This window comes from Eupeodes corollae, chromosome 1 (genome assembly GCF_945859685.1).
Source record: "Eupeodes corollae chromosome 1, idEupCoro1.1, whole genome shotgun sequence".
NCBI lineage: Eukaryota > Metazoa > Arthropoda > Insecta > Diptera > Syrphidae > Eupeodes > Eupeodes corollae.
This window is the reverse complement of record NC_079147.1, coordinates 33,597,396-33,621,183: the sequence shown is the minus strand read 5'-3', so window position 1 is coordinate 33,621,183 and position 23,788 is coordinate 33,597,396. Positions and strand designations below refer to the sequence as shown.

At 31.3% G+C, this 23,788-nt stretch overlaps 1 protein-coding gene across 8 annotated transcripts in view; it reads right to left on the bottom strand.

The window, feature by feature from the left end:
* Nucleotides 1-33: 33 nt before the first annotated feature.
* Nucleotides 34-23,788, bottom strand: part of LOC129940615 (serine/threonine-protein kinase OSR1) — a 132,611-nt gene continuing 108,856 nt past the window's right edge. For 5 of the 8 annotated variants that reach the window (XR_008780720.1, XR_008780725.1, XR_008780724.1 and 2 more), the window contains exon 3: nucleotides 3,166-3,292. Coding sequence is in view for 2 of the 8 variants with exons in the window: in XM_056049005.1 (XP_055904980.1) it covers nucleotides 1,344-3,292; nucleotides 15,574-15,580 (1,956 nt within the window). In the remaining 6 variants the exon portion in view is untranslated. Of the gene's footprint in view, nucleotides 3,293-15,573; nucleotides 15,836-23,788 lie in introns of those variants that run through there. The other 3 variants (XM_056049005.1, XM_056049004.1, XR_008780722.1) reach the window with 3 other exon arrangements.

The window sequence follows — 23,788 nt, the reverse complement described above, 5'->3', positions numbered from 1 at the left end:
TTTGAATAATGAAACAATTTAAAAACAAAAATATCTATTATGTATGTACCATATATCTCTCATTTTTTAAACAAACTCAAATGAATGTAAGTTAAATAAATAATTCTATTTTTTTCGTTCTTAAACAAATGAAAAACTAATAATAAAAAAAAACACAACTAACAAAACAAAAACAGAGACGGATTTGTTTCTAAATAAATTTGTTGTTGAATTTTTAATTTGACTTTAACTTTTTCAAAAGGCCATAATTATATTTTTAACTATTATTAATAATTATTTTTTTTGTTTGTTTGTTTTTAAAGAAGTGTACATCAAAGTTTGTATTGTGTTTTTTTTTGTTTTTAATATATTTAATTTTTTAATTTTTGTTTACTTACTAATTTCATTGTTTCTCTCAGTTTTTTTTATTATTTATTTTTGTCTAACAAAAATTATTGATTATTATTTGATTTTCTTCTAATTTTTACCTTTTTTGTTTTTCTCTAGAGCGTTATATAAAATTTAGTCTGCATTTCAGTACAAGGTTTTTGTTTTTATTTTTATTTATCGTTTGTTTTTTCTTTTCTTTACATTTAATATTACAATAATCAATTAAGCAATTCATGTATTAATTTATTACATATTTTCTCTCTTTTTTTCTATTTCTCTTTTTAAATTTTTCTTGCTTGCTATATTTAAGCTATAAAAATTATGAACATTTTCTCTTATAATTTCTTCTTTTTCTCTTTTGTTTTTATTTTTTTGTTTAACAATTAAAACTAAATTAAATGTATAGGGGTTTTTTATTTTTATTTAATGTTCACGTTAATTTATCGTTTACTTTATGTTTTTAACTTTTTGTTTTAATTATTAATTTTTTAATTAAATGAAAACATATAATTTTTAAAAGTAAACAATTAAATAAAATTAAAAAAAAAACAGTGCTTTCATATTTAGCTTATTTCATTTATATTTTTTGTTGTTTGTTTTTGTTTTGTTTATTGAAAATTTATATAGGAGCTAAGTTTTAGCTTAATTTATTTTGTTTTTAATTAAATTAAATTATATTTAAACGAGAAATTAATAATTATAAAATATAATAATAGTAATATTTTTTGTTTTGTTTATAAATAGAAGTGATAAATTATACTTGCATTTAAACATTTCATCATCATTATCATCATCACGCTGCTTGACATGAAAGAAGATATTATATTATATAGGATGGGAGCGGGAGGAGGGTTTTAATAAATTTTATTTATTAAAAAAAAATTAATTAATGTGAATTACCATCGCTAGGAGATGGCGATAGGAGACATAGGGGGTTATAATAGTGAACGCAGGCTTTATATGTTCGCGCCTTTTTAGTCTATTATCGATATTTGGGCAAAGCCAACTAAAGATTTCTCGTCTGGCACTTCACCGGGCTGGATACCAGAACACAGTTGGAACGTAATCGACTTCATTTGATTTCGCAGCTCTATCAGCTTCTGGAGGTTAAGGGCCATAGGATTTGTGTCTAGATTATCGACGAGGCCGGCTTCGACTAGCTCGGCGGCAATTCCATCGGCGGAGTCCTTGCCAACGGCGAATTCGAATCGGATGTCGTGCAATTCACGCTTGATATTTCTCATTCGCAAGACGAGGTTAACTGGTGGTGCATCAACTGGTGTTGCATTTAGAGTAGCCGCCGCCGCATTCGCTGCTGCCGATACTGCTGCCTCACTTGTGGCCGAGTCGGCAGGCTCTGAGGTGCACGTCATGGTCCGCTCGGAGAATTCCGATTGTTCTTCGCGATCGCTGTCGGACGAGTCGCCTTGCTCGAGACGGTTGATCGGACGATCATCAGATTCAGAGTCTGAGGAATGCTTGCCATTGTCCTCCTCCTCGCTGGACCACACCCATTCACCGGTGACAGTTCGGTGGAGGCGGCCCGAGGCTCCTGGTTGCCGGCGTGAGGCCTTATGCACTCGGGTCTCCATTGAGGGAGCTGTAGTCAGCAGGGTCTGGTTAAGATACTTGCGGTCCTTGGCCTTTTTGAAGAAAGCATGTTTCAGAAGTTCGTTGGCTGTTGGTCGCTTCGAGGGCTCCTTTTGCAGACACTCGACAATCATTTTGCGGAACGTCTTGCCGTAGGATTTGTACTGGTCTTTGTCTTCGGAGCCAGTGTCGAGGGTAGGCGGATCGTTTTGGAGCGTCAGCATGAGAACTTTCATTGGAGGGTACTTGTGGTAGGGTGCAGTTCCAGTCGCCATTTCGATTGCAGTTATGCCGAAGGACCAAATATCCGCCTTGAAGTCGTAGCCGTGATCTTGTTCCATCACCTCGGGGGCCATCCAGCAGGGGGTTCCGACGAAGGTATGTCTGACCTTTTGGCGCGACAGATCTCGTCCGGTAGCCAGCCAGGCGCTCACTCCGAAATCAGCAATTTGAACGGTGCCATCGTCACCCAGGAGGATATTACCAGCTTTGATGTCTCTGTGGATTTGTCCATTCAGATGGAAGTACTCCAGACCCTTGAGTACCTCTTTGAGGACAGTCGCAATGGTAGGCTCATCGAAGACACCGTGCTTGCAGTTTGTCGTCCGCATCTTGTGTTTGATAATGTCCAGCAGACTGCCCCCCTCCAGAAGTCGCAGCACCAGCCACAATTCCTCACGAACCACAAAGCTTGTGTGATAGGTTACGACGTTCTCGTGATTGCACGACGACATCGCTTGAATCTCTTTCAACAGTTCGTCCATGGATGTGTTCCATTTCTCGAGGTTTATGCGTTTGATGGCACATTTCTCGTTTCGAGGCACGCACAAGGCGGCATGTACCACGGCTGTGGCACCCACGCCAATCACGTCACGCAATGTATAGTCGTCCTTGCTGTTGGGCCAGGGAATCTTCTCAACTGTACCGGGTGGTGGTGGGGCAATACTGTTAGCGGCCATTGTTGGTGTTGTTATTGTTTCTGTTGTGTTTCTTTCCTTGACTTTATTTTCTGATGAACTTGTCGAGCGAATCGATGTGGTGCTTGACTTGAAATACCCTGTCGAAGAATTAATGCGGCGAATTAACTTTTTATTATTGTTGATGGCAGTTGCTGATGTTGCAGTCGGTTGCTGGACGATTACACTTCTTGTGATGATGGGATCGTCTGGCGGCGGAGTTGGAGGTGGTAATGTTGTTGGTGTTGTTGTTGTTGTTATTGTTGTTGTTACAGGCGGCGGTTGTGAATCCCGCTTGTCCCGTTGGAAACCGCAAATAAATGGTGTAGTTCCGTGCTTGAAGTAGGTTGTTGCTGATTTGGTGGAGAATTCAACTTCTGAAATAGTCGAGTAAAGAGAAGCCTCTTATGGTTTTTGTCTTTTTCTTTTTGTGTGTTTTTTTTTTGTTTTAATTTAATGTAATTTTTATTTTATGTTACTTTATGCAATTTTTGTTGGATTATATTTTGCAATACAAATATTAAATAAGAAACATATAAAAAGTAAAATAAGAAATTGATGAAAACATGGAAAGAAGCTAAGAAGCTGATTAATTGACAAATTTATGAGCAAACGAATGGCGGAATTAGTAAGCAATTAAGGAGAGGGAGAAACAAAATTAATATCCTACATGAAAATCTAGAATTAAAGAATATTCATACCGACTCTTAAATAACCAGCGTAATCTTTACACTCCTCTTTGTCTAAATTACTGATATGAACAAACTAGTAGTAACATTTTTTGCTTTTGAGTATTAACTAATTATTTCCTTCCCTAACTAACTAAGGTTCATAAGTCGTGAAAAAGCTATAATATATTAACTGTCACTTAGAATATTTTTCAAGAGTTCAAGGATTGGTTCTTCTACCGAATACTTCTACGAAAAGCAGCAAAGCGTCTAAAAAGAACCCAGGCACAAAATCCACTAGTAATTTATCAAGATGGTAATTAAGCTGGAAACCGAAAACATAAATCGATCTTTATTTCTTGAACATCTACGAATGCTTCCAACAAATACAGGTACCTACACAAATCTTTAAGTTTTTGTTTAATAGAAACGACGAAATTCCTTTTGTCACGCTTAAAGAAGTAAAAAATATATGTAAACAAAAGTTATCTAATAAATATTTACCAAGGAACGATCTGCTCAGTTCTTGAAAGAAATACCTCAAAAAACTATAATTTATAATAACCGCGTGCCTTAGAGTAAAATATGTAGAACATTATTGGAAAATTGCAGAAATCATTGCTATACCTAAACAATGTTAGCCACCAACAGAAGTAACAGCTTACAGAAAAAATATCACTTTTACCAATCAACGCAATGTTTCTAAAGAGACTCAGCGAAATAATAGAAGAAAGAAGAATTATTCGGAACCACTAACATTAATGTAGAAAAAAACATTTCATGATAAACCGAGTACAAAGAATTACAGAAGTGGTGTAGAAGGCCCTTGAAGAAAACTAAGTATGCTCGCATAGGTTTGAGTACTTCGGAATTGAGAACAAACTGCATATGGACTATTCAATACTGAAATCAGATTACAATACGACGAAATCTCGGAGCTAAAGACAAATTTAGCCGGTTAATCCCAAGGAAGTGCCCAAGGCCCAACCTTACCTCAAAAAATATGGCTCTAAGCTACCGTTTCAAGAGAAGGAAAATATTCATTTTTTTGAATAATATTTTCAATAATAAGCATTTATGAATTATTAAAAATAATCGAGATAATCAAAAACCGAGTTTTTAATGGCAAGGTAAGGCATAAAATACACTGACAACTACTAGGATAAGGCCACATGTTTTGGAAACGATTTTTGCATTTTAAACCCGGCAAGAGTTTTGTACCCGCAAACTGTTTTTACCCATGAATAAGTAAATTTTAATTTATTTATTCAGCTTATTACAAGGTATGACTTAACATAACTTAACTCTTAACACTAACTTAATTTTTTTTTTTAGTTCTTGTTATCAGTTTTCAACATTAATTCATGTTGGCCCTAAGGCCCACATAAAAGGTTTTTAATGCACAAGAACTAGCAATTTTAATTTTATTAGACTTAAAATTAAAAGGGACGAGGAATGCGGACTCTAAGACTAGCACAGCATCGTTGCAGTGACGAAGAATTCTGGACATTGGTTCAAAGTGCCCTTAATTAGTGCTTGATCAGGGATATAGAAAAGGAAGACAGATCGCAGATCGGGTTGGTTTTAAGATAAATATCACTCCGGAGTGCCGTGGAATCTATATTGATCTTTATAAATTGGTAAGCAAAAATTATATCAGCGTTTTTGCGTCGAATATACATACATATAAGGGTTCCAAACCTGTCAGATTTTATCGATCGGCATAAGGAGGCAAGTTGGATGTACCATCCCAGGAAAGGACACATAAGGCGAATCAACCGAAACGTTTTTGAATATTTTCAATTCTGAGTGAATGGTGATGAGGACGGACTAAAAAAATGTAAAGCGCTTTAGTTACATAGGGGTTGGAAATTTTTTTTGACCATCTCTTAATAAAACCGAGAGATCTATTAGCTTTATTAATAATTTGGTCAAAATGGGAATGGAAATTCAGGTGTTTGTCACACATAATACCAAGATCTCTTATAGAATCGACTACGTTGACGGCGTCATTAAGGAAGTAGTATGAAACGAGATAGGAGGAATCAGATGGAGTTGAGATAATCTTAAAAATGTTCTTATCATCCGCAAACATTAGGATATCTGAGTTTTTTAATTTAAGACAGACATTAACAGATAAGACGAAGAGAAGGGGGCCAATGTGACTACCTTGTGGGACTCCAGAAGTTGCATCTATGGGACTGGATACTGTGTTACGGTAGTGGACTCTATAAGTTCTATTCGCAAGGTAGGAACTAGGAACTTATCCAGTTTATAAATATAGATGAAAGTTTGAGATAAGTTATCTTATGGGATATTTTATCAAAGGCTTTCCTGTAATCAGTGTATACAACATCAACTTCATTGCCATTCTTAAGGGCTGACAAAACTTCGGACATAAATTCAATTAAGTTAGTCGTAGTGGATCTACCTTTGACAGACAATGCATAAATGTTTTTAGAACAACTGATGGGACGCCATCAGGACCAGGGCTAAAGTTTTCTTTAAGGCTTATGATTTAGGCAAGTACCATTCCTTCAGTTATTGTGAAAGATGAAAAAAAGTTTAATGAATTTCAGAAGAGCAAATTAGAAGCGAGCGTTAGAATTTCCGCATGTCAAATAATAGAGGAAATTATCGATCTTTCAAAATGTTGCTCGTATATCTAAAACAGTGTTGAAAACAACTATTTCTATTTAATTTGAAACAACTTTGATATAGCTATCAAAGTTGTTTCTGTAGCCAGAAAGAGCAAAAATAGATGCTTTCAAGGATTAAGAAATCTCAGGACGTAAAATAGCAAGCAACTACTGCTGGTAGAAACATAGTAACATTTTAAAGGCTACATGGTAGAAGCAACAACATCAAGAGAAAAGTGGTTAATACTAGTGCTTGCTTTAAATATCACTTTACCAGCGACTTAAATAAGGGTCAAAGGTGGAGTATCAGCCAGCACAACAACGGTTTGAAGGATATTACAAAAAAAAAAAAGGAACATTGTATGATTTAACTTAACGGTCCCCGATGGTAAAAACTTTTATTTCCATGATTTTTTTCTAAAATTCTGCATGTGACCACATCCTAGTGAAGCACTTTTTAATACCATTTTTAAATACTTTATATTTGGAACGGGGAAGTACATATATTCCTATCCCAATGTAGTGAACGTTTTCAGGTAAAAAACTTCCAGCGGGATCCTGTGTGAATCCTATTAGCATCAAATTGTATGATGATTTTGCAAAGTCTAAATCTTTGTTATCTAGAAACGTTTTTATTGTAGTATCTCACTTAGTTTCTGGAAGAGTTATCATTACTCAATAGTCTTTATTTTAGTCTATATGAAGTTTTGAGAAACTTACGAATTTATTGCTTTTAATGGTTTAAAAAAAATACGTTATGAAATTAATTTGTATTGCTGAATTCAAACCCGAATTTGCATTTGAACTATCAATGGGTCCCGGAAAGACTCTCAGATATAAAAAATGCTTTGTTGCCGAAATTATGTTTATATTGTTCTTTACGTTTAAAAAATATACGAGGGTGGGTCGAAAAGTTCGCGGAGTGGAGTAGAGTAGTAGCCCTGGGGGAAATGTTTGTACCTTGTTTGGAAATTTATTAGGGATATTTATGGCGAGCTTGGTTCAAATCAGTTGATAAGTGTTTAAGCTTTTGCTGAGTGAGTAAGTCAATCCGAAAGAAAAAATTAATAATGGATAAAACGGATTTTCGGGCAGTGGTAAAGTTCTTGACAAAACAAGGCAAATGGCCTCAGATCATTTTGGAAGAGATGTCAGCTGTTTACGGGGACTCTTGCCCTTGGGAAACTATGGCATAGTCATTTTAAACAAGGTCGAGAGTCCATACAAGAAGATCCCCGTTTGAGCCCACCGATTGAGGCAACTTCCACAGACATAGTCGGAAAAGTCGAGAAATTTGTTCTGGAAGATTCTCGACTAAAGAAGAAACAACTTGAAGAAATGGTTGGAGTATCACCAACAACCATTTTAAATATTACACATGACCATCTTGGCATGTCTAAGGTTTGTGCAATTGGGTGCTGAGAATGCTTTCAGCTGTTTAGAATCGACAACGATTAAATCCTTCAAGTGAGCTTTTGAATGTCTCTAATGGAAAGATATATGAATTTATTGCCCAAAATGTGACAAGGGCTGATCATTTTGAGCCTGAGTCGAAACAAGAGTCGATGCAGTGACGCAAAAAAGGCGAAACACACCCTAAAATCTTCAAGGTCTCACAATCGACTGTACCAATTATGTCTATAGTTTTTTGGGATTCGGAGGGGATTTTACTTATTGACTACAAGGAAAAGGGTGTCGATATAAATGGCGGATACTACGCAAACATCCTTCATAATTTAAAAGAAGCCATCATAGAAAAAGGAGATGATAATGGATAAAAGGTGTTCTGCTCTTGCAAGACAATGTACCAGTTCACAAGACCCACCCTCGTATATGTGATAGCCTTTCTCCGATAGCAGATACGATACTTAACAAAAATTACTTTCAAACTATTGTGCCTCTTTATCTGTTAAAAACCGTTTTAGCATAAATGGTAAAGGGTATTTTGAAGACCTATGTTAGACAGGCGAAATCTAAGAACATATAAAGATTATTCGATTGTTGAAGATAGGGATATAGATTTGGGAGACCATTACAAAAATTTTATTGAAAAAAGAATGTCTTTACGAATTTGCAAAGTCTCAAAAAGTATATAATTGCTTAAAATTCGAACACTCTAAAGTAATTGTAGAGTCGGTTTCAAATTAAAGCCATCAAAACCCACTAGAAAATGCAATTTCAAATTGCTATGCCATGCCATAGATATATTGCTATTTTTGTTTCCTAGAATCAATGCCTACCTACACAAAAGGTTTGTAAGTCAACTCAATTGTAAAGGATTAAGGATAAAACAAAACAAAAAAATATTGTTTTTTATATAAATATCGATTTATTGCAAATCCTTTTTAACTCGTATAAAAATGAATAATTCAGTAATGCAATTAAAATTTATTTGTTTAACCGTAACAATGACAATATTATGTCATCATTCGATAAAACTCTATAAATTCATACACATTTACTCGTTTATAAATATATCCCTGGAGTAATTAATAATAAAAACCTTTAAAAAATAAGTTTCGACTTAAAAAATTGGAATTCCATTTCATTGATGGGAGATTGTTTTTATTTTTGAATTTTTTGTTAGCATGTAAATGACAAACATTTACACATCCGCTTACAAAATCCCAAAACAATACACCATCAGTTTTTATTCTTTATAAAATGTACGAAGCCTTCATTTTTTTTGTATCGTTTTGTCAAGGCTGTTGTAACGTTGCACAATCAAAAGTGTAACAGAAACTCAAATATTTATCCGCTTACACCAGAAAAAATACAGACAGACATTGGATATTCGTATATATGACTGTCTATCAATTTAAACTCAAGCCCCCAACTCTTTAACAATGGGTACCTCTGGTTTTTACATCACAACCAATTTTGTAGTTGAGTGTTTCTGACTGTTTTAAAAAAAATGAAAACAAAAATCTAAAACTATTTCAACACAATTCACAGCATGTAACAATAGAATTTCATTTGAGTAATAGAAAAATAAAGAATGATATTGTTTCGAAATGAAAAAAGGAAGAAGAAGCTGTTTTTTGGTGTGTTAAATAAATGTCCTTTAGAATGAAATGATATGAGGAAATTTAAATAAATACAACGCGTGGTGTTTACGCTTGAAGAGATTAGAAATGAGATTGTTTTTTGAAAAAACACGGGGACCACATTTTGTCAGGATTTTGTGATTTGTTTTCAAGTTAACATTTTCAGAAACAAATTAAATTATCAATTTGATTAAATACAATTAAGTAAGTGAAAAATATCTATGGTTTTTTTACAATGGAAATACTCGCATAGGGTGTGAAGGAATAACCTTCGGATTTTAAATAATTCATAATTATGAATATAAGTAAAACACACAGAATTTGTTTTTAAATAGAAGGTGTCGAAAATATTGTCACCACTGAAGAAGTATTACCAAAAGAATTGCATAAAAAAAAACGTCTTATGGAAGCGTACTTTGCATCTGTGTATTTCAAAAATGTCAAACTAGAATTGACACTTGCAGCCACTTGTAAAAGTTATAGCATTTTCTGATATTTTTTACTAATCTCATTAATCATTAAATAGTTTGATATTAGGATTTTGGAATCAAGAGCAAACATTTTGAACAACTGAGTTCGAAAAGAAGAAGAATTTACTGGATTAAATTATTTCAAAAGTAATTAAGACTTGATTTGTGTGCCGTCTTTTTTGATGATCACTTATGTCTCTCAACTTTTGAGACAAGGGTTTTGTTTGATCTATTAATTTACGAAAATAAACATGGATAGAATTTTTATCGTTTTTTTAACTGAAAGTCATAAAAGAAGGCTTGTAAGCATTTTGTGAAGTCACAAATCGGTTTAATGATTTTAACATTAGCAAACTCTTAATTGATTGATAAATGGAATAGTGACGAACTCGTTTAAAATGTAACAAATTATCTCTAAACATATTGGCGCAAAATGTAGTTAATTGTTAAATCCATTTTTAGCAATTTATGAGGCTAAAAAGGTGATTTAGCTAAATTTCGATGGTAACGAGGGACCGTCGCGTCGTCGTCCTCCCTCATGGGTTCGAGGTAGACTTGACTTACTGATAAAAATTATTAAAAAATCCATGAAAATCAGTAAATATGCAAATCGAAAATTGAGTCGGTATTTATATATGATAAAAAGTCTGGAGTGGAAGTTAAAATCATTTTATAAAAGAATGATGTAATTGTAGTTGAGTCCCACATGAAATCGTGCAACCACTTCTAGGGTTATCTTCCCTAGATGGTACCACATCAAAGACCTAAATTCACACACCATTGAAGATATGGTTCCACGGTATATGTTGCAGCCCCATGGTTAATTCCATAATTTAAGGGATGGCCTCTTTGTGAAAGTATCGTGGTGGCTGTGGTCTATGCTATATGCATAGGGTATTGGTTTCTTCAACCCTAGAAAATCAATATTTAGATGGACAAAACCAAGACCAAAGGTTAACAAATTGGCAGCGTTTGTTAAGTCTTGGTAGCTTAGAAAGAGGAACTCACTCGAAACATTGTTAAACCCTTAACAAGAGGTTCTTTAAAATGTTGCTAAAACGTTAGTAGTCTTTTAAAGCCAACTTTTAAATAAATATTTGGTTCTTCAGAAGCAAAGTGACATGTTACGATCGTATTTCGCAATAGTATTTTCGGGATTTTTAAGAGTTTCCGTTACTATGGAATTCGTGATAAGACTGAATAGCTTTAAGATTTTACTAAATCGTTCAAAATTTTGCGCCAGTAATTTTTGTAGGCACGAAATGTAAGTTTAGGCTTAATGTGAGTTTAGTTGCAATAGTAAAATTTGCTTCTGAGGGGACGATTTTACTATTAAATTTTTTAACAAAGCTGAGATTTAGGAATTAGTTTGGTTGCTATTAAAAAGTATCACCAGTAACTCTTAACCACTCCTGTGTGACATGTCAGAGATGGAGGAAGCCTACACTTTTAAACCGTCTAATTTGAGAAAGCACTGTTCATGACAAGAATTACTCTTGGAGGATTTGTCAAGTGGCAGTACCCGTGAAAAAAGTTTTTTTTTTAAAGGTTGCACATTCAGTCCTAATCTTGACAGTCTTACGCTCTAACCATAGGCGTACTACTTTTGGACATTACTGCTTTTACATATTCTACCAAATAAAACTTAATGTCGCCGAAAAATCATTTAAGAAATGTTTTGAAATATTTATATTTCTTTCCGACTTATCAAATTGAAATTTTTGTAATTTCCGAAGTTTTAAGGTCCTTGAATCTAGATCAATTAATTTTTAAGATACTTCTGTGGGATACCATTAATCGTCTTTAAATAACTTTCAACAAAATTGAGTGGGTGTTTTTTTTACTATATCAATTTAAAACAAATTGAAAATTTTGGTTGACCCAAAATATCTCAGAAAGCAATAACTGTAGCGACTTACAATAAATTTTCTATTCGTGATACCAAATTGTGGTATAATTTTGAAAAACAAATAAATTAGTGGTTATAAATCAAAAAATATTTGTCACCTCAAATATTTTACGAACAAAAGTTGATTGTTCCTCTAAAATAATTGTAAAACTTGGAGAAAAATCGATGTAACGGTTTTTGTTTGCAAAAAAAAATCCCATAAAAAACACTCCTAAGAGATAGTAAAGCTGAATTTTCGACTCGATTATCATTTCTGAAGCTAAATTTGTCATATTAAAAAAAAATCCAATCGGTGTTTTCTTTGATAGAAATAAAAACCTCCAAAAAATACTGCTAAAATTTAATAAAATTTCAGTTTTCGACTTCCAATTCCAGGCACAAAATTAGATATTGAAATTAAAGTTATTTAGTCATATGGAAATGTTTTTGCTAACTTTTACTCGTAGTTAAGTTTTTAGAAGAATTCAATTGATTTTTTTTTTACAAATACGAGAGCCTACAAAAACAACACACAACTGATGAGAAATGGTTTTCAACTGAGTATTAGGAGAATAAAGAAGGATATTGATTTACATTTTTTATTTCACGCAAAATATTGTTATCAATACTTTGTTTGAGTTTTGAAAGTAGTCCTTTTTACAATTTTTCAAATTGTAGACATTTATTTGAAGTCGATATTTTAGCTAGTTTTTAAGATACGCAGGGTGAAAAAGGCACCATATTCTGGACGTACAAACGATATATTTAGATTCTAGAAGAGATGTCAAAATTTATAATTTGACGCATGTTACCGATTACAGTAACAAATGTTATACTGTTTTTTTCTTTTTTTTAAGAAGAATAAATGCTTTGAATTAACATCTGAAAAATCTGTAAATGTTTTTTACTAACACCATTGCTTCCAAGAACTAGATTATTTAAAATAAAGTGCAATGTATGTTTTTAATATGTTTTGCATAACCAGTATTTTTATACGTAAGCTGAGAAAAAGTGTTGAAGGTAACAACAACAACAATTTTGAATAAGAAAATCTTAGGAAAGACAATAATTTTTAACATCACCTTAATAAAATATTAAATAATCAGTTAATAAAAAATCGAAACTTTTTTTATTGTGAGTGTGACTTAGAATTTCCCCTAAATGGATTCAGATAAAAGTATATAAGATTCCAAAAAGTTTTCCATCAGAAATTAATTAGTCATAAAAACTACCATTTATTCACGCTTGAGAAAGCAAAGTCATGGAAATAAAAAGTAATGACAATTGAGAGAAATTGTGAAACTTTATTTCGACCTACAAAAAAAATATAAAACCAAATTGTGAGTAAGCATTGAACTTCATAGTTCAAAAGGAAAAGAAACTAAAAACTAGATAACAGTCTAAATGTATAATCAACCTAAAATTCCTAATTTGATCAACAAAATAAGATTCAAACAATATCTTCCAATGCAAAAAGGTTGTTTCTGCAAGATATTTATGGGGGTTTTGAAAACACGACTTTTAAGTTGTAAACTTATAAAATGGCGAACAATTGCTCAACAACTTTTTCAATATCAGCTGAAGATATCCTTTCTTCGCTTAGTTCGAAATCAGACACAGGATGTACGATTAGTTAACTGGGGAAGCGGAATCATCATTATATAGAGCTTACTACAGTAAAGTTAACCAATTTTTAGAAAAAAAGACTTGGCCGATCACACCATACGCAAATTAAACTCAGAGGTGAACTCCTCAGTTTTAACTTAATTCCTCACCGTTCAGATTTTTCCTTTATTGTGTGATCTATGCAGTCGAAGATAACGGGTAGAGGTGTTCCATTTTTTGTGAGCTTGTCCCTAAAGAATTCGGCAAGATATATTTTGTAATTTAGTAATCAGTTTAGAGGAAACCATAAAATTGATAAATAAAGAACGAGCCGTTATTGTTTGAGTGCCTTACTATACAGAACATTTTTATAATCAATGAAAGTTTTTATTGTTCATAAAGGGTGATTTTTTAGCTATTATCTTTTTGGCAACAGGTCGGTTTAAACAGCTGACGCACGTTTCGTGTTTTGTTTGACTATCAAACATCTTCAGTTTGGTCTATAATTTAACCATGAATCGTCTTCCAAACGAACAACACTTGCAAAATGCGTGCTTTGTTAAGAAAGTTCATCGCGTTCTTCTTCTATTTTATGGTCAGTTTAATCGACCCACTGAAGAGGCTATTATGGTATGGGCCAGTGTTAATGATGACCATCAATTATCGATTAGTGCGTTCGCAGCAATTGGGCCTCTGTTACTCAACAACTTGGAAAATTTTTTCAAAATGCAGCTGGTGAACAAATTTAAACCTAACGACCTATAGCAACGTAAAATTTTTGGTGAATGGGCTCTTGGAAAGTTGGCCGGAGATTCACTTTTTTACAGAAAAATTTTGTTTAGCGACGATCCCAATGCATCCAGAAAAAGTCATAGTTTGGTGCGGTTTATGGGCTGGTGGCATCATTTGACCGTAACTGTGAAAGATGAGCACTACCGTGAGATGATATCCAACTTTTTTTGCCCAAAATGCAAGAACTCGACTTGCATGATACGTGGTTTCAACAAGACAGTGACACATTAGAGGCAAGTTCGGTGAATATTTTACTTCACTTTCGGGACCGATCCATTGGCCGCCTAGATCGTGCGATTCAACGCCTTTAGACAACTTTTTGTGGGGCTATGTTAAAGCCCATGTCATATACAGACAAGCCCGTTTCAATTGACGCAATCGAAGACAACATTGAAGCATTTATTTGTGAGATACCAGCTGAAATGTTGAAAAGAGTATGCCAAAATTGGGCTAAGCGGATGGACTATTTGACTTGACTTGACTTGACTTTTAAAAAATCACCCTGTAACATTATATGCAAGAATTGTTAAATTTTATTTTTGAAAACTTAATTAGGTATTAGATTTTTCTTTAATATTATGTACCATCATAAAATTTAAAATGTAAAAATCGGCCAAACCATTTAAAACTTAAGATAAACTTATAAAGAAATTTGTGAACAGTATTAGAGTTTTAAAGTCAATAAAACTAAACTAAACTTTTTGCTTCAATATAAATTCTTTCAAAATTATTCTTTGTTGTTTAAGTGAAATTTACCAATGAATGTACAATTATTTACACATCATCAAAAAACTGAAAGTAAGCAAACTGAAATTATACCATAAAAGAGACGGGTTATGTTAATTTCAGTATAAACTGCAATTGAATTCAATTTTCAAGGAAATTCTTTCCTTAAAATTATTTTACTCCAATTTAAAAGACGACCTTTTTATTTTGTTTTCGAAACGATGATAATTTGTTTTATTTTTCAATATGAAGTGGTATATTTCTTATCGTTTTCTTTTATGTAGAAAGAGTCAAAACAAAAAGTCAACATTTTAATCTGTCCATACGCCTATTAGTCACCCTTTAATATATTTTGCTATCTAACAAATTAGTCTAATGGCATGATTTCAATTTGTCAAAGTCTTTTTTAAACTGACTAAAAAGCTTAGAGGCGCGGCGGCGCGAGGTGATATTACAATACAACACTGAAGTGGTTCCCTTTTCAAATCATCAAATCATACCTACAACACAAGATCATGCCCTTAGACCGTGAAAAAACCATGTTTTTGATTAGCATCACAAAACCACCAAAACTAAACTCATTTATCATTTTCAATTTTAAAATTTTCACACATAAATTTACATCGTTTACACGATATTTAAAAAATAGGCAACAATTCAAGACACTATACCACAAAAACACAGAAGAAGCTTTATTGATGAAAAAATAAAAAGAAAAAAAATATATAAACAAATAAACAAAGATATGGAATTTAGAGCAAACAAATATTAATATACAACAACAGCAAACAAAAGAATAATGATATAAATTATTTTAACTCACTAAACATTAATATTTGTTCAATTTTAATCCCCGATAGCAACAGGCTTGCACTTAACGATAATTAAAATCAAGTGATCAACATGATCATACATCATCTACCATACCGACATATACCGACATACAAAACGATACCATACGATTCGATTAAAAGAAAGTGGAAACAATTATTATTAATATAAAAAAAAAGAAAATCATAATTCAAAGAAGAAACTGTGAAGAAGCAGTGAAGAAAAATGAAAATTTTCTTCTTTTTTTTTTGAGAAAAGACGAAAGCAAAGTTCGAACAGAATGCCACAAAGACAAAAAGCAACAGTTGCTGTTGCACCACCAATTCACTTTACCGGCAAAATGTTATACGTTGCGTAGCGCCGAGTCGCGTCGCGCGCGCTTGCTACCGCTGCTGTTACCTCCCGCCCGTCTGTCGTGCGTTGTCCTCTTAGTTTTTTTTGATCACATGAATAAAATTGCCACAAATCGATTTTAATCGAAACCAGAGCTCCTGCCACTGTCTATTTCTTTCTATAGAAACATAACTTTTAGCTCTTGAGTTGATGCAGCACTAAAGTATTTTATAGATACTCGTACTTTTAGAAAGATGGATGGCAATGGCTTTTGGTTGATGGTGAAGTTCACACTTTCTTAATTGAAATGTTGATTTTTCCGAATTCACTTAACAACAACACACAACAAAAATAAAGTAAACTACTTTCGATTAATAATTTGTTTCTGTCTTTCTTGAGTCAAAGTCAACTGACTTCGATGCAAAGTGATAAATAAATGAACTCGTATTCGCTGCTATCGAACCCATAAATCGTACTCGAATAAAATTACGACGGCTGCGGCGAACGATGAAGAAAAAAGACGGCGAATTCAAAATTTTTGATAACAATCGATGTTCTTTCGATGAGAGTCAGAAATAATTTATATCACAGGTTCGCTGCTACTGCTGATAAGGTTATCACGAATGCCACAAGCCACAAAGATAACTTTACACTAACAGAGTAACCGAAGACGTTGTCGTCGTCTGCGACGATATATACTATCTTTTCAAAAAATAGCTCGTAGAACGAAAGTAGTGATATGATTTGTAGAAGCTTCACAAAAAGGTTATTGATCGGGACTGTTTGCGCAAGTATTACGCACTGTATGAATGAAAGTTTGTGAATATACTTCTCGAAGTCGAAGTGTAGCAAGTGCGATAGACTAAAAAAGATTATTATTTATGAACTGAATATGAAAACAACTCGATGATGTTTAACAGTGGCTCTTTTATGTTGAAAACTTGATTGGTATTTCTGGAACTCTTAGAACCGATATTTTAGGAAAAAATGGAAATTTTATATTTTTACTTTATGCATATAAAGAGTGATATTTGTGTTATATTTTCTTTTTGCCAAAGCTGAATTTGACAGCTCATGTACGTTTTTTTTGTATACAAGGCATTTTGAAGTTATCTTAATTTATAAAGTATTTTTTTTTCAATAAAATCATTGATGACCTATAATCCTTTTTTTCAAATTTCAATTCGAAATATTTATATTTTTAACTTCCCATAGCAAGTTTTTGTGATGGGTCTGATTTTTCGAATTCAAAATTTCGACATTTCTCGACGTTTCAAGGTCCCTAGAGTCGAAATAAAAGATTTTTAGGAAGATATCTGTTTTTTTTTTCGTCGTCCATGGCTTAGGAACTAGAAGAGATATCGGCTTCAAATAAATTTTGTTATACAGATTATAATGCAGAGAGATGCAGATAGGGCTCCCAAGAAAATTGCGTGGGTGGTTTTTTTTACCATAGCAGTTTAAAAATAAAGGTTAGCATTTTGGTTAACCCTAAATATCTCTTGAACTAATGATGCTAGAGACTTGAATTAAATTTTTTATTACATATTGGAACGTGATACCAAAGCAATATATTTTTGGAAAACAGATCCAATAGACGGTTTTGTTCATAAATAAAAAAAACTGACAAAAAATTGTCAGCTAGAAAATTTTACGAATAAAAAATGATATCAGTTCCAAAAAAATTTGTACAACGAAAAATGACGTTTCTAACATATAGTCAAATTTTGATAAAAATCAAATTGACAGTTTTTTTTATAAAAAAATGAAAACCTAAAAAAAATTACTGAAAGTTAGTAAAAATTGAATTTCGACTCAACTATTTTTCAAAAACTTGAGATTATGGCTTTAAACTTATTTTATCCTATAAGAAATATTGTTTTCAACATTCGGTAACATTTTGAGAAAAATCGAGTTGACAGTTTTTTTACAAGAAATAAAAACCTAAAAAGAAAATTTAACGAAAGTTGATAAAAAGTAATTTCGACACAAATATCTGTTCAGAAATTTGAGATTATGGCTTCCAACTAATTTTAACGTATAAAAAATATTGTTTTCAACATTCTGAAAAATTTTGACAGTTTTTTTACAAAAAATAAAAACCTAAACAAAATAATTAATACAAGTTGGTAAAAATTGATTTTCGACTCAAATATCTTTTCAAAACGTTGAGATATTGGATTTAAACTACTTTTATCTTTTAAAAATTATTGTTGTTAACATTCAGTCAAATTTTGACAAAAATTAAATTGACAGTTTTTACAAAACATAAAACTTTAACAAAGTAATTAATAAAACTTGGTAAAAATGTACTTTCGACTCAAATAGATTTTCAAAAATTAAAAATATTGTATAAAAAGTTTTTTTTTTATTTCACAGAAAATAGTGTTTTCAATATTCAGTAGTTTTTTCATAAAAAAATAAAATTTACAAAAAATAGTACGCAAAATTGGTAAAAATTGATGTTCGGTTCTCGATATCTCTCAAATTAATTTCATTTATCCAATTTGTATTCGTCTATACAAGAAATAAAAAAAGTTAAGAACTCCTACTAAAATTGTTAAAAATTCATTTTCTACTTAAAATCTATTTGACAAAACTAAATTTTGAAACTAAACTATGTCATTATATGACAAATATTGTTGGTAATTTTGAAATTTTCTAGGATAATTCAACTGACAACTTTTTTAATCCAACACGAAAACCTACAAACTTTTATGCAAGACAAATCGACAGATGGGATGGGAAGTTATCTGTGTGGGTCGCCTCCCAGCCTTTTTTTCATGCAATATTTAAAACATCTTTATAGGTTGTTAAATATCATCTGTCTTACAAAAATCTGAAAGAAACGCTAAAGCATTGATGATAAAACGGTTTTCAACACAAAGAAGTAAAACGGTTTGAAAGTAAGTTTCGTTTTTATAACAAATTTATTATCTAAACAATTTTATTACATTAAGTTTTTGATATATATTAAAAAATACAAAAAATTATGTTAAAAACGGTTATATTTAAACTTCAAGCGAGTACAAAGGTACAGTTAAAATTAAGTTCAACACGTATTTCTTAAAAGTAGGAAAACACCATATAGAGTCAAACAAAAACTCATAACTAATGAAAATGTCAAAAAACTAAGTAAGATATTAAAATGATTTAAATTATATCTACAAGAGAAAGATTCGTGATTTGTAAAATTATCATACAATTTATTATTAAGAGATATTTTAAACCTTAGCTTAGCCTTAGAAACCCTGTTTTCGAATGTTCTTAACATTTTTGAAGGGGCGTATTTGAAAAACTTGATGCGATACTTGCATTTACAACAATTATTTTTACAAATTTTACTCTACTGTGTCCAAATTTTAACGAAAGAATTGAGGTGTGAAGCTGGTGAAAGAATTGAACGACCTGTCGCAACGTTAAATTTTTAATGAATAGGCCCTTTTTTAGAAAAATTGTATTCAGCGGCGAAGCTCATTTCTGCCGTTTTTGGTGTAAAGAGCAACCCATGCATCCAGAAAAAGTCACTGGTTGGTGCAGGTTATGGACTGGCGGGATCATTGGGCCGTGTTTCCTAAAAGATGATGCGAATCGCAATGTTACTGTGAATGGTGAGCGCAACCTTCCTATTTTTCGTGGGGCTATGTTTAGGTTTTATGTCTAAAGAAAAAAGCCTCCTTGCATTGACGTACTGGAAAACAAAATCGAAGCATTTATTCGTGAGATACCGAACAGAATGTAAAAAAGAGTATGCCAAAATTTTACTTAGCGGGTGGACCATTAAATGTGAAGCCGTGGCTAACATTTGGTGAAAACAATCTTTAAACATTAAAATACTATCGATTCATATTAAATTTTCATAAATTTTTCGTGATTGTATGTTTTTTTTTAAATTTCCAATAGCTCTTAAAAAATCATTCGTTATATATAAACCGGAGTACCGGTCTAATAATGTATTTGATTAAATACATTGAATTTTAGATACGTAGTATAAATGTAATGTACCAAAATTGTTTTACAAAGAGGGGAAAATTGGAATGTTTTTTTCTTATTTTTATTTTAGACCAAAGGGGTTTCCAATGAGATGTATCACTTTAAATGGGCCGCTTTTTGAACAGCTGTTCTCTTTTAACATTTGACAAGTTGAATGTATTGAATATAGACGATACACAATTCAAAACGTATTCTAATTATTATCATATAATAAAAACGTGTTGTAAATTTAACACAGTAAGAAGCGCTGTAATCATAGGGTCAGCTCAGCAGTTTGGCTAATATCGTATCAAATTATTAAAAGCTTACCTCTGTCTTTGTCATCAAAAAGTAACTATTAATTCTTCTTAAAAAATACTATTATTTTTAAAATATCGAAATAAAACTTCTTATTGACAAATCTTATAGTTTCAGTGGGAGATTATTCAGGTATTCGATTTGACTTTGACTTATCCCTTTTAATTTGATGAGTTAATTTCGAATACAACTTTAATCTGTTGACAGCTTACTTTGTTATGCACGCTGATAGCTTGTTATACTAAACAAAGAAGAGTTGTGTCTCATAAGTTGTCTGCTGTCAATCTTATAGATGACGGATTGATTGAATGATTTGGATTCATACAAACAAATCAAACAAACAGTTGTTGTTACTTTTCTATATTTTTGTTTGTATTTATAAAATTTAATTTTTTTGTGTTTTTATTTCAAAAAATGTTTAAATTCAGTACGATATTTTTACAATTTTCTTTTGAAATGCTTTCAATAGTGTTTAAAATTTCAGATATGAGGTTGATAGGAGTTGTCAATTGCGTAAAGTGGTTGAGTTCTAAACTTGATGTATTTTACTTAATCTTAAGACAGATTAACTAAAAATTGGAGTTAATATTTACTTTTGAGGTGACCTAATAGAGGTTGACTGTTTAGATTATCTTGTGGTATTAAAAACAATTACAATTTATTGTAAAAAAATAGTTTACCATAAACAATTTTTTTAAACATAAATAGCTAAATACTTTTTGAATGGATATGTTAATCATATTTTCAAATTAAATTTACTTTTAGGCATATTTCTTTTAAAAAAATAATCGTAAGCTTCAGTTAACAGTGTAGTTGTATCCATTGTATGCAATGATTGTCTGTTATTATTAACATAATTAAACATTAAGGAATAATTTTTATTTTTTGCAATCAATTTATAAGTTACTTTACACTTTTATTCTAACTGACTAAATGAGTGAAATAAAAATTCCGAAAAGATGTCAAATTGGATTTCAAATTGGTTTATAAAAGATTTTATTCATTTAGGAAATGTAGATCTAAATTTGAATAAGACTGATACTTATGATCTTCATACATTCATAATAAGGGCCTAAATATCGTCTTAAATTCAAAATGCTAAGAAGATGGAAAATGTTGGTGTTTCTTAATGTGTTGTTCACAATGCTAATTCAATAAAAGTTCCATAAAGTAGACGAAATAAGCTAAAAATATCAAAACTTTAACATTCGCAAAATAACAAAATTAAAAAATTTTCTTTAAAAGAACTAAATTTAATTGAAATGGTATTTTTCAATCATTTCTCTTGTACTTATCTCAATTAAAGTCAATCAAGTTTTAAAGGCCATTGTACAAATGTTTTCATAGAGAAATAGATTTCGAACTCTTACACAAAAAAAGACGCGTGACCTCTTCTGAGATTTTAAGCCTGGAATACTTAGATAATTGGTTAATAGATGGATCGTAATATTACTGCTTAAAAAAGATTCTAGGGCAATACCTCTTTAAGAAATAAGTAGTGCTTTGCTAGTTTGACTTTAATTTGAATAAAAAGAGATAACAAAGTGATCAAATATTGGAAAAAACAATAATAATATCTCCTTTTCAGTAATTGAAATTTTAACTATGATAAAAAAAAATATTTAAACAACAAATTGACAGAATTTTATCCTGACATTTTTTTATATGATGTTAACTAACTAATTTTTGTTGGAATAAAATGTTAACACTCAAAACTTCAATACATATTTAAGAAATTTATAACAACTTTCTACGTGGGTCCTATGGTATGGAGGAAAAAAAGTTTACTTCAACTCCTTGTGAACAAAACTGACTTATAGGTGAATGATAGCAACGACCTTTTGTCAACTATTAAATAATAGGTGCAAGCTCTTTACACTACACGAAGCATAATTCACGGAATTATTTCCAGCTTAAAAAAACTTTTTTACTTTCTAAAATCCTGAAAATAAAAGTTTTACACATCAGAACCATTGAAATTAAATAGTTTTTCGTCTAAAAAAACATACTCATGATATCAATCTTTTTTCAGCTTTTTGGAGTGTTCAAAAACTCTCATCGTACAACTTTCGGTTGTTTGTCAATTTTGTTTTTATTTTTGCACAGAATCAGAAGAATCTGATGGCCACCTTAAAATTGATCGTATTCAATCTGTTTCATTTTTTTTTCTCTACGAATCTTTTATATTTTTAAGTAACTATAAATACCATTACAACTTCGGACAATTTTATCAGCTGCTTAAGTCTTGGTATCTAACAAATCGAAATAGCTTTTGAAACATTACTAAGGCATTTATGTATATCTACCTATTGGTCTTATCAACTTATCATAGAAAGTTATTGTAATGGGTCCGATTTGTCAAATTGAAAATTTTTACATTTCTCGACGTTTCAAGAGTGGAAATAAAGGAGTTTTATAAAGATGTCTGTGCGTGAGTGTGTACGTACGTACACGCGACTTTTTTTTCGTCGTCCATAGCTCAAGAACCAGTAGAGATATCGACTTCAAATAAATTTTGTTATACAGATAATAATGCAGAAGATGCAGGAAGGGCTCTCAAGAAAACTACGTGGGTGTTTTTTTTTTACCATAGCAGTTTAAAAAAAAAGTTAAAAATTTTGATTAACCCTAAATATCTCACGAGTGAAAAACGCTAAAGACTTGAAACAAATTCTATATAATTAATTGTAAATTGATACCAAACAAGTATATTTTTTGAAAAAAAAAATCAAATTGACGGTTTGTTTTCTAAATCACAAAAACAGAAAAAAAAATTGTCACCTCGAAATCTGTATGAATACTAAATGATTTTATCTCCGAATTAATTTTGTGCAACGAAAAATAAGGTTTTTAAAATCTGGTAAAATTTTGAGAAAAATCGAATACAATTTTTTTACAAAAAATAAAAACCTAACAAAACCATTACTCAAAGTTGGTAACAATTGAATTACGACTAAAATATGTTTGAAAAAATTTTAGATTCTGGCTTCAAACTAATTTTAGCTTATAAGAAATATTGTTTTCAACATTCAGAGAAATTTTGAGAACAATCCAAATTGACAGTTTTCTCACAAAAAATAAAAATCTAAACAAAAAAAATTAATAGAAGTTGCTAAAATTTGATTTTCGACTCAAATATCTTTCAAAACTTTGAGATATAGGGTTTAAGTCACTTTTATCTTTTAAAAAATATTGCAAAAAATAGCTTTTAAAAATTAAAGATGTTGCCTTCAAACTCTTTTTATTTTACAGAAAATATTGTTTCCGATATTTAGTTGTTTTTTTTTTTTTTATAAAAATCTAACAGTCCGTTTATTCATAAAAAATAAAATCTAGAAAGAATAGTACGAAAATTTGGTTAAAACTGATTTTCGGTTCTTGATATCTCCCAAATAATTTTCATTCAACTACTTTGTAAAAAATTAAGAGATGCTACTAAAATTGGTAAAAAAATGTTTTCGACTAAAAATCTATTTAACAAATTTTTAAACTAAACTATTTCTTTATATGAAAATAATGTTGGTAATTTTTAAGTTTTTTAAAATAATTCAACTAACAACTTTTTTAACCTAACTCGAAAACCT